This window comes from Pongo abelii, chromosome 7, assembly GCF_028885655.2.
Source record: "Pongo abelii isolate AG06213 chromosome 7, NHGRI_mPonAbe1-v2.0_pri, whole genome shotgun sequence".
NCBI lineage: Eukaryota > Metazoa > Chordata > Mammalia > Primates > Hominidae > Pongo > Pongo abelii.
In genome coordinates this window covers 26,164,619-26,177,295 of record NC_071992.2, presented here as the reverse complement: position 1 = coordinate 26,177,295, position 12,677 = coordinate 26,164,619, and the positions used below count along the sequence as shown (strand labels likewise).

General features: G+C 34.1%; 1 protein-coding gene across 2 annotated transcripts in view; it reads right to left on the bottom strand.

Annotated features, from left to right (window-relative positions):
- The window catches only part of ADAM28 (ADAM metallopeptidase domain 28), a 65,208-nt gene that overhangs the window by 30,886 nt on the left and 21,645 nt on the right, over window positions 1–12,677 (bottom strand). For both annotated transcript variants that reach the window (XM_024251131.3, XM_024251132.3), the window contains exons 7-10: window positions 7,623–7,694; window positions 6,646–6,717; window positions 3,933–4,102; window positions 1,315–1,399 (exon numbers count right to left, since the gene is read on the bottom strand). In XM_024251131.3, the coding sequence (XP_024106899.3) occupies window positions 1,315–1,399; window positions 3,933–4,102; window positions 6,646–6,717; window positions 7,623–7,694 (399 nt within the window). The remainder of the gene's footprint in view (window positions 1–1,314; window positions 1,400–3,932; window positions 4,103–6,645; window positions 6,718–7,622; window positions 7,695–12,677) is intronic.

Here is a 12,677-nt window from a genome sequence, read left to right as displayed (position 1 = left end):
ATGGATATCTAAAACAAAATTAATAACAATGTATTATGTATTTATGGTGATATAAAGTTAAACATATAATAACAATAGCACAATAGATGGGAAGAAAGAGTTAGAGGAATAGTCTTAAAAAATCTGTACACTTTTCCCAACACCATTTATTAAATAGAGAATCCTTTCCCCATGGCTTGTTTTTGTCAGGTTTGTCAAAGATCAGATGGTTGTAGATGTGTAGTATTATTTCTGAGGCCTCTGTTCTGTTCCATTGGTCTATATATCTGTTTTGGTACCAGTACCATGCTGTTTTGGTTACTCTGGCCTTGTAGTATAGTTTGAAGTCAGGTAGTGTGATGCCTCCAGCTTTGTTCTTTTTTCTTAGGACTGTCTTTTCTATGCAGGCTCTTTTTTGGTTCCATATGAAATTTAAAATAGTTTTTTCCAATTCTGTGAAGAAAGTCAATTGTATGATGGGTATAGCACTGAATCTATAAATTATTTTGGGCAGTATGGCCATTTTCATGATATTGATTCTTCCTATCCATGAGCGTGGAATATTTTTCCGTTTGTTAGTGTCCTTTCTTACTTCCTTGAGCAGTGGTTTGTAGTTCTCCTTGAAGAGGTCCTTCATATCCCTTGTAAATTGTATTCCTAGGTATTTATTCTGTTTGTAGTAATTGTGAATGGGAGTTCACTCATGATTTGGTTCTCTGTTATCGGTGTATACGAATGCTTTTGATTTTTGCACATTGATTTTGTATCCTGAGACTGCTGGAGTTGCTTATCAGCTTAAGGATATTTTTGGCTGATACGATGGGGTTTTCTAATTATACAATCACATCATCTGCAAACAGACACAATTTGACTTCCTCTCTTTCTATTTGAATACCCTTTATTTCTTTCTCTTGTCTGATTGCCCTAGCCAGAACTTCCAATACTATGTTGAATAGGAGTGGTGAGAAAGGGCATCCTTGTCTTGTGCTGGTTTTCAAAAGGAATGCTTCTAACTTTTGCCCATTAAGTATGATATTGGCTGTCAGTTTATCATAAATAGCTATTATTGTGAGATATGTTCCTTCAGTACCTAGTTTATTGAGGGTTTGTAGCTAAAAACTTCATGCTAAACAATATATTAAAAAGATAATGCATTATCACTATGTCGAGTTTACACTGGAATGCAAAATTAGTTCAACATTTGAAATTTAATCAATGTTATTTACCATGTCGACAGACTAAAGGAGAAAAACTATCATGATCTTCTCTATAGATTTTTTAAAAAGCATTTGGTAAATGTAAATCATAGAACCAACAGTTTGTCATCATACGGACCTGAACAACGCCAACAGAATGATAAGGAGAACACATTGTAGACATAAATGCAAGACCCACAGTCGTTCCAGCAAGTTCTGTTGCTCTGCAAGAAAGGAATAAATTGATATAACAAATTATAATGCTAAGCTCTATTTTTATAGACAATACATCCAAAACCCTAAATGGTTAGCAGAAAAACTCACTGTGAACCATCACTATCATATTTTTCTTCAGTTTTTGAATTTGCATAAGGCATTTTTCTATAGAATGGCTTTTGTGTCACTTAAAATCCAAACTCCTAGATAGAATTATGTTGAATATTTTCTATCATTTCTGATTATAACACTTTTCATTGTGAAATGTATCCCTTGTGAAGAAAAAGAAAGGCTATTTTTGGTCCTAACAAACATCTCTCTATATGTATCTTGTTTTGATATTAGCAGTACCACACAGGCTTTGTTTTTATTTATATTTTACTCATATTTTTATATCACATACTTTTGTTTTACATTAGCATTGTTTTAGCTACAGTAGATTTAGGGATTGGGCCCATTTTGAAAGCAGTTGTATTAGTGATCATTTATATTATTCAAATAATTTTTATACTGGAGAGGGGTTTGAATCATTTGCACTTACACTTCCATAGATAATATGTTTTGTCTTTGATAATTTTAATTTTGCTTTTTTGGTTCCTTTTGATTTTTCTATAAACCTTCAATAATTTCATACTCTTTCCTTTTAGTTTTTTGTGTTTTTCTTTTGCTATCTGTACAAGATCCTGGCCCTTAATTGTCTCTAGAAATTTGCCAAATTGCATCAAGTTTTTAATTTCCTTAGTAGATGCACTTACGTGGGAAATTGAACCTGTATTTTCCCATAAAACAATATTAAAAATAGAGAGTTTCAATTCTGCTGTATAAAATGAGAAAATTAGAAAACGTTCCAATTTTTCATTCCCTGCAGATTTTATCTGTTTAATCTGATTTCAGATATTTATTTTGAAAATATATTTTACATTATGCATACTTAAAAGGTTTACGATACCTGTTCTCTTTTAAAATTATATCACAAAGTTATTTATACTTCATTCTACATTTTTGTGGTTTCAGTTCTCCCCACTTGCTCATTTGCAAAAAATAACATTTCATTCACTTTGGAGTTATGTATTTTGATTTATCTTTTAAGTGAACAGAGTATATTCGGACTCTAACTTTTTTAACCTACTTATACCTAAGTATAGGTCTCTTTTGTTAATTTGTTTGGTAAATGGTAAGACATTAATTGCATAACTGGAAGAACAATTATTTCCTTTCATCATATCTTTAATTATTCTGATCTCTTCAAGGAATCTATTCTTGACGTTGTATCATCATTTATTTTTACCTATGCATTTATCATCTCATCTATTATTTTTAAGCTTCTACATTATTACTTACAGTGATGGAGTATTCAGCAATTTGTCTGGCTCCCTTATTACTTACCAGCTATGAGACCTTGGAAAATCACTAAACTCCTCCACAAAGAATGGGCTCTTGAGTCTAAAACTCACCTTTCCAAATTAAGAAATTGTGTCGGCTGCTTCCCAAAGGTGATCCCCTCAATGAACCAGCCTTGCAGTATTCTCAGCCTGAGTAGTGCCTTCCCCTTGAATCTGGATTGGCCCTACAAGTTCCCCTTGATTAAGATAATATACCAGTAGTGACACCCTGTGACTTTTGTAGTTAGGTCATAAAAAACCTTGATGCATTATCTTGTGCCTCTTGAAATGCTTATTCTGAGAAAAGCTAGACACCTAGTAAGAAGTCCACCTACTCTAAGATAGCCATATTGAAGGAAGCTCAAGTTAGGCACATGAAAGGGGATATAGACAGAAACATGACCAACCAGACTCACTGTTCCAGCCAAATGCGCCCACACACCAATTATGTAAGTGAAGAAGCTTTATTTCAAGCCCAGAAATTCAAGCTCATTTGTTATGCAGTTAACAGATGACCAGCACAGAAATATTAACTAATTCTGGCAGGACATAGTTCACTGATTTCCATGAAATTCATGGTTTTCTTAGGTAATAGCCTCTCCAGTGACTTCAAGTCAATCCTTACTGCTTCCTTCTATCTGATTTCAACTAAATATTATCCATCTACCCAGCAGCATTTTCTTGACTGTTTTGAGGCACATGCTCCAGTCTCATATAATTTACAGCCATTAGATTTATTTCCCATATTGTTCTTAACAGGTCACTTCAGTAGGAAATAAATTAGTGAAGATGTGGGGTTAGAATATAATACTTAATTTTTCTAATAATATCTTAGAGGTTTCTTCTAACTTGAGCCTAAAGCCAATCAGTTCTTTTTTTAAACACTGAATCAAAAACTCTCTTTCCATTATATAAACTTGTCTTTTCTTCCTGTATACCCAATAAAAACAAACATTTTATGAATTATTGCTAAATTATTGATCCTCTCTTTTTTTAAAAAAAAATACTTGGATCCAAAATAAGAGCATATTTGACATATAATCCAAGTAAGTGCTCTATAAATGTCTACTCCCCTATGTGCACCCCTCACTTTGCCAAGGCTCAGAAAAGCGTCCACTAAATACCACATAGTGTGCAATGGGAGAAAATCTGTACATACGTGATTAACTGAGCAATATCATGACGCTTTCTTCTTGGGAGAACACTCCCCCTCCATTTAGAAAAATTTTCCAAGGTGAAGCTTGCATTTGGGGTTATCTTTATCTTATCCTTGTCAGTCCAGATTTCCATACCAACTAAGGCCACATGAGTATTGAGCTTTTTATAAAGCTGTCCAAAGAAAATAAATGGCAAAGCAATTAATTATAATGGTGATATCATTTTAAACATTTTCAATATATTTTGTATTTTTAAACATTCATCGAAGCAGTATAAAAACCTTATTTCCAAGCATATTTGTGAAACAGAATGTATTGACTATTTTGTAGACACTAAAACTCCCATTCAAAACAAAAGATAGATACACTAAGATAGTTTAGGTCTGTAAACTACTTTTTTGGGTGGGGAGGTGGTAGGGAGGAGAAAAGGCCCTGTTAAGACAACATATTCCTGTTTGTGCTCTTAAGAAATACTATAATTTTGTGTCAGTGGCCCATTACTATGGCTTCAATTGCCTATATGTTTTTCAGTGCTCTCAGAGTGAGAATATTTCAGAATTAGCAAAGTTGGCTCAGTGCCGGTTTAGGCACTAAAGAAGTAACATGATATGATGAAATGTTGTACATCGATGCATTTACAATAAGCTAAGTAGTTGCTACAATTTGAATGTTTGTGTGCCCCAAAATTTATGAGTTGAAATCCTAACTCCCAAGGTGATGGTGTTAGGAGGTGGGGTCTTTGGGAGGTGATTAGGTCACGAGAGTGGAGCCCTCATGAATGAGATTAGTGCCCTTAACAAAGAGATCCCCAGAGAGTTGCTTTGTCCTTTCCACCATATAAAGACACAGTGAGAAGGCAGCTGTCTCCAAGCCAGGAAGACAATCTTCACCAGAAACCAAATCTTCATGGAACTTGATTTGGACTTCCCAGCCCCCAGAACTGTGAGCAATAAATTGTTGTCATTTATGAGCCACCCATGTTATGTATTTTCAGAATGAGATAATGGTCCTCTAATCTTAAACATGGATTGAACCAAATAATCCACAATGCATGTAGGATAAACTTTAGAAATAATGAGTAAAACTTATGAAACAATATGCTTACTCTAAAGATAAAAGCTTAAATTACTACTATAGTTTCTAAAAGTGCACAGTGACAGACATTCTCACCAGCAACTTTCTGCTAAGAAACTTAAATATTTCTTTTAAAAAAAGGTAGTTTGGAAAACAAGAAAAGCATTAAGGATGCAGTTACTGAAAGTGAAGTTAAAATCCAGCCATGTTATCATCCTTCACTGGATTATCCCCTCAACTTCCTTGTTCCTTTCTTGCTTCATTTTACTCACCTGACAAAACTCCAATCCTGGTTAAAAGCAACTTGCCTCTACATCTCTCCTCCTTCTGCCCTTGAACACAGGGGAAAACACATTGTTCTGATTGCTCTCACTTTAAAGCTGTGGCTACTAAGCTCAAGTAGTTCTTAACAAGTTCCAGCAAAACTGCTGTGTTTCCAAATTCCATTCACACGCAGTTTCCTGCACACATTTTTTATACTCCTCTTCTTAGTAATTCTAACATTTCCTTTAAATCCGACTTTCATAGTTGTGCTTCCTTCCACATTAGCTGAGGCTATAAGAGCAATCTGAAGAGAACGTCCACAAACTCCCACCATTGGCCTATCGCCTCACCTATTCTTGTCCAAACACCCTGCGCCTCCCCATCTGCTATATAAATGAACAACCTCTGAATCTAAGGCCAGTTTCTCCACTCATGTACTAAATCTCTTATTTCTCCCCCAATCAATATTATTCCAATAATTCTTCTGTCTTTCCTGCATTATCAGTGTTTAGCCCTCCACAAATAATTCCCATCAGCATAAAAAGCAAATGTATTACTTTTTTATTTCATATATATTGACTGTGGTAATCACTTCACTATGTATATGCATATCAAAATAAGTATATTACAGCATTATGTTGTACAACAACAACAAAAAATTAGAGCTTTTATAGAATACCACAAAGAGACTCATTCATTTCAAAATAAGTATGCCAACTATATATCCAACAAACGGAGAACGAAGAATTAGTATTTAAAGGTTGTAAAATCATTTTTTGAATATTTTGGAAATTAGATAACACAATCATGTCTAAAGAACATAGTCAACAGTTGTATGACTCAAGTGGGTTTGGAAATCTGACAAATCTATATTCAAACCCCATGGCTATCCTTTTCTCACTTTGTGATCTTGGGTAAGTTACTTTGTTTCTGAGAATATGATTCCTTAGCTATACATTAGGCTTTAGTAACATTTAGCATTGTTCTGGGGATTACATGAGATTTTATGAAATATGCTACTGTGACAGTGCTTGGCATTTTTAAAATTATTTTTCCCCTCTGGACCAGCTTTCTGTTGGGATTTGGTCTTCAGCATTTTCTTAGTGGATTTTTGGAAAATACAATGCACCCATGTAGTTTTTATGTCTTCTTATACCTGAGAATAGTGTGACGGGTAAATAAGAAAAGTGTTGGTCTGTGGTATTAATATTCATGTTCACCTATGTAGCAAAAGCTGTGGTTGTCCTTTGGGAGCCAGTCAGCCACATTGGTCTCAAATGTCTTGACTTTGCTTCCATGCTTCATGTGTATTCATTGAAAAACCCAATGACATCTCCCAACAAACTGTTTAAAACTGCAGGTAATAAAATGTCTTACCATGTTGACATAATTAGCCATCTCAAACACCCTCTTTCTGATCTCATCTTGATTCTCATTGTACTTTTTAAACTAAAAGAAAAATTAAGAAAGAATATGGGCATTGATAAAAATGAATATACTTGGAAGATTAAAAAGGCATCTTCTCTTATATTACTTGTTATTGATTTTAATTAAAGATTAGTTATTAGAGTTAATTAAAAGTTAGAATCAAATTAATTCCTATTCATCTAGCTACATTAAAGCACTTTGGGAGTGAATATGATGTTTTCTCTTCTGAAGTACTAGCTCAGTATAAAGCTCTAAAGAATTACTCCAAATGTATTTTCACTTAAATTCTATGGTTTTCCAAGCTGTGCAGAATTAACAGAAGGAATATCTTATTAATTTAAGAGATACGTATATGAACAGTACATGAATTAAGCACAGTAAGTAAGGCCAAAGCTTTAGGGCCTGAGCTAATAGTTGACTTATATTTTCATACACATGTGCATTTTAAATTGTGAAAACCCAGTATATGAAAATGCATTCTTACAGTAGAAGATGAACAGTGACTATCACCAAAGATTTGCCTTTTCAGAGGATTCCATTCACTAAGCTTTCATTGTGACCAATTAAGCTTTTATATTGACTCCCTAATGAGAATAAATTTTAATTTACAAATGATTTAACAACTTAACAAAATGACAGAGAATGTAATTGGAAACTAAGTTGGGTACTCTTAAGTCAATAAGAAAATAGTATTATAAGTGCCAACACTTTATGCATATCATATCAATTGCCCTGATCTCTCTGAAAAGAAGAAATCATATCAGCTTACTTATAAATGTCAAATTTCATAGTTTTAGAAAAACATATAACCATAGCTCATATTCATGATTCTTTAAATCTCATCCAGATATTTAATGTCTCACGTAATAAATAAATATATGTGGATGGGAGTTTTGGAAGACAGCATATTTATCTCATATAATTACCTCACCATTATCCAGGACCAAATAATATTCTATGTATTTCTCATGTTCCTGAACCTTCCTGTCATTCAATTTCTGAAATATAAAGAGGAGAATTACTGATACAACATCATTTTCTGCAAAAGTTCTTCTATTATTTGACATCTGTAATTTTATAAGCAGTTGGTTGATACCTGGAGTAAAGGCAGACAATATTAGCATTTTAACACCAATTCAACAGGCAGGATTATCTACCGACAAGGCTCATAAATTTGGAGATGAAGGGACACCAGCAATATTCTGGTCTGACTCCTTCATTTTATCAAGGGGTCTAAATTATGTTACTAATAGGGGAGCTAGAAATAAAACCAAAGTCTTTCTATTGTTTTGAACAGTAGACTTCTTCACCATCCTGACACAAAATAGAGAAAGTTTGACTTCAGCATCCTCCTAGTGTTTTTAGTTAGTTAGTTTTTTTGTTTTCTTTGGTAGCCTTTAATTCATATCCTGGTGAAATACCTGCTCCTTTATCAATGGTGCAATGCGGAGACACCATTGTTTCTAGTCTACTTTGTTCTCTTCAGGCAGAGTTGAATCTCCTTCCAATTTTTCAAACTTACCAATGTTCTGTTCCTTTCTCTATCTCAAAAAAAAAAAAAAGTTACATAGTGGTTTGTCACATTGAAAAGGGACCAATAGATTATTCCTACTAAATAACAGCTCATCAAAGTTTATTAGATTGCATTTCTGGAAGTGCATGTCTTTTAATAGGTAACTAAAGTTCGATTACAAAGAACAAATTCCTGAAGATAGATTTTTAGGTATTATCTAATGAGACATGTACTTACTTCCCACCCTCCATGGGAACGCAATATTTATTAGCACTTACAATACGCCGAGAGTGCTCTAGGAAGTGCAAATGCAGTAGTGAAATCAACATGGTCTCTCTGCTGATGGAGCTCACAAGAGACAAACATAAACATATCAGATGGTGGCCAGTACTATATGGAGGATTAAAGTGGGCATGTGACATTGAGTTACTAGGTAGTTATTTCAGAATAGGTGAAATTCTCTAAAGAGCTGGCCCTCAAGCAGATGTATTAAGGAAAATGAGAAGCCACGCAAGGAAAGATAAATTGGAAGACAATTCCAGGAGGGAAGAAAATGAGTAAACAGACTCTAAGGTGAAATAGTATTGGCATATTTAGAGCATAGAAAAAAATGCTTGTGTTTTTATAACATAATGGGGGAGGTCATCAAGAGATGGGGATTAAAGGAGTAGGAGGAGACCAGAGAGGTCGATGGGACCACAATCGTATAGGGGTTTGTGACCCATGGTCAGTTGTGTGGCTTTTATACTAAATGCAATGGGACGGCATCGGAGGGCTTTGAGCAGAAAAGGGATGTGATGTGATTTACAATAAAAATAGCACTGGATTGATTGTGTGGAGTGTGGACTCTGCTGAACGGGGATGGGCAGGTCAGGCAGAGGCTGTTGCCATGGTTATTATGAGATGGTACCTTGGGGCAGTCAGAAAAGGGAGCAAAGTAAATGATGTGAAATATGTCAGAGGCACTTGCTGATGGAAACCATATAAGGAGGGATGAAGAAAAAGAGAATCAAGGGTAATTTCTAGATCCAAATTTGAACAAATGATGAGTGGTGGTGGTGTTAACTAAAATGGGGAGAATAAGAGAGAAGTAGGTTTTGCTTGTGGTTTAGAAACTAGTAGTTCTTTTGGGGGCATATTTTAGGTTTGTGATATCAGATGTTTGAGTAGATATATTAAAAAGATAATTATAACAGTCTGGCCTTTAGGAGAGGGGCGGAGGCTAGAGATATGCATCTGATGGCCATTAGTGCATGGTTCCTATTTAAATAATGCACAGGGCAGGGTGAGATTACCTAGGAAGAATGTGTAGATAAAGAAAAAGATCCAGGATTGAGCTATGTGAGTTTCTCTGATACTTACCAGTCAATCAGAGCAAGGGTGACAGAAAGGAAATGAGAAGGAATAGCACTCCTGAGTAGAGGAAAGCCAAAACGATAAAATGTCTCGAAAGCAAAGCTCTTTCCACATAGTTACAAGGAATGGAGACAGAGGGATAAGAGGCCTGTACAAGCAAACCCAGGAGTTGATATTCACAGCAACATATAGCTAGGAGTTTCACCAAGTTCTGGCCAATCAAAGGTGGCCAACTGTTCAAACCGTGTTCAAATAAGGCAAACACCAAGCTGTAACCGGTGCAGCTGTTTCTGTACCTTAATACATTTTCTGTACATCATTTTTGTCCACAAATCCTCTCCAACCATTGAGCAGCATGGAGTTGCTTTCAACCTTTTCTGGTTCTGAGGGCTGCTGGATTCTCAAACCATTCTTTGCTCAATTAAACTCTGTAAAATTTGTCTACAGTTTGTCCTTAACAGTCCTCATATTGTATATTAGATCTTTCAACTGCTTAACCCCACATATTGGCTACTTGGTATCCTTAGACCTGTATCTCCCCATTTCCTGTCCCTACCTAGACCCTGGTAACCACTGTTTTATTCTCTACCTCTATATATTTGACACTCACCCTCGCCCCCTTTTTTAGATTCCTTTTCATTTTGTTTGTTTGCTTTGCTGTGCAGAAGCTTTTTCATTTGATATAGTCTCTTACATGTTTACTTTTATAACCTTAGCTTTTAGGTACAATATTTAAGAAGTCATTGTCAAGGTTAATGTTTCCCCTCTATTTTCTTCTAGGAGTTTTATGGTTTTAGGTATTACATTTAGGTTTCTTATTCATTTTGATTTGAATTTTAGTTATGGTATAAGAAAAGGGTTCGATTTCATAATTTTGCATGTGGATATCCAGTTTTCCCAGCACTATTTATTGAAGAGACTGTCCTTTCCCCAGTGTATCTTTTTGGTGCCCTTGTCAAAAATCAATTGAACGTATATGTTTGAATTAATTTCCGAGCTTGCTATTCTCATCCACTGGTCTAGGTGTCTGCTTTTATGCCATTATACTCTTTCGATTACTATATCTTTGTAACATAACTTTAAATCAGGTAGTATGATGTCTTTTTTTTTTTCTCAAATTCCTTTGACTATTTAGGATATTTTGTGGTTGCATACAAATTGTATGATTTTTTCTTATTTCTGTAAATACTGTCATTGGGGTTTTTATAAGGACTGCATTGAATCTACTCATTGCTTTAGGTAGTATGAACATTTTAACAACATTCTTCTAATTCTTGAGCAAGGGATATTCATTTATTTGCATTTTCTTTGATTTCCCTCATCAATGTTTTATCATCTTCGGTGTACAGGTCTTTCACCTCCTTAGTAAAATTTATTCCCAAGTATTATTTATGTTATAAATGGAATGGTGTTCTTGATTTCATTTTTGGCTAGGTCGTTATTTGTGTATAGAAATGTCACAGATTTTGTATGTTGATTTTATATCCTGCAACTTTACTGAATTTATTTATTAGTGTTATTGGTTTTTCAGTGGAGTCAGTAGGGTTTTCTACAGGTAGAATCATTTCATCTGCAAATAGAGATAATTTTACTACTTCCTTTCCAAGTTGAATGTTTCTTTTCTAAATGCTTTTGATAGTACTTCTGGTACATGTTTAATAGAAGTGGTAAGAGTAGGCATCCTTGCCTGGTACCAGAAGAATGGCTTTCTATTTCTCCTTTCCGATTGATTATGATGTTATCAGCAGCTTTCCATAAATGCCTTTTAATTTAAAAAATAAATAAAGAGAAAGAAGAGTGGGCAGGCAAACCTTATTGCTTGGGCTAAGACATATTTTAGAGTTTCACATCATTCCAGCTTCAAATAAAATAATGCAACAGTGTTCTTAAATTTTCATTATTGTTTAATCATCAACAACTGCATTGCACACTATCAACATTTGTGTGGTTGCTGAAAGCCTATGATTATGTCCACTCAACCACACCTTTCTTATCAAAACTCAAATTCCAGCTAAGCCAAGGATAAAAGTTATATATTAAACGAATTTCAGTAGAAGGCCCACATATTTGAGCAAGCACCTACTTCTATGAAGAAAGAAGAATATAAGAATGACAAAATCCGAAGTGTAACTGGCATGTAAAAAAGTTTTCTGATTATAAACTATCAACTTTGGTTTGGTTTTGGAAAAACATATTCCTAGCTGCTATAGAATGTACAAATATCCTAAATCAAGATAATTTGTAGCATTGTATGAGAATAAAATAAGGTATATTTGACTGCTAAAAAATAAAAATAAATAAATAAATAAATGGCTTTTATGATGTTGAGGAACTTTTCTTCTATGCCTAAACTCTCAAATCAAGAACAATTAACTCCACACCATTATTTAACTACCTAAACTTTTAATCAAGAAAGCATGTTGAACTTTGTTTAATGCCTTTTCACCAACTGATATGATCATGCATTTTTTGTCTTTCAGTCTGTTGATATGATTGATATATTACATTGATCAATTTGTGTATGTTAAGTCAGTATGCCAAGGATAAATCCCATTTGATTATGATGTATAATCTTTTGGATGTGTTGTTGAATTTGATTTGCTAATATTTTATTGAAAATTTTTACCTCAATGTTTGTCAGAATTATTAGCCTGTAGTTTTCCTTTCTTTGGTGTCTTTGTCTTGGGTTAGGTATAAAGGTAATGCTGAGCTTGTAAAAAGTACTAAGCAGTACACCTTCCGTCTCTATTTTTTTGAAAATTTTAAAAAGTATTGGTAATAATTCTTCTTTGAATGTTTGATACTTTTCAGCTCTAGAGCCATGTAGTCCTAGGCTTTCCTTGTTGAAAGATTTTTAATTACTATTTCAATCTCTTTGTTATTGGTCTGTTCAGGCTTTCTACTTCTTTCTGATTCAACCCTTATATGTTGTATTTTTCTAGGAATTCATCTATTTTCTCTAGGCTATCAAATTTATTGACAAATAGTTTTTCATATTAGTCCTTTAAGATCTTTTTTTTCATTTCTGAGACATCTTTTGTAATATCTCCACTTTCATTTCTGATTTTATATATTTGAGTTTTAGTCTAAGAGTTTGTCTATTTTGTTACCA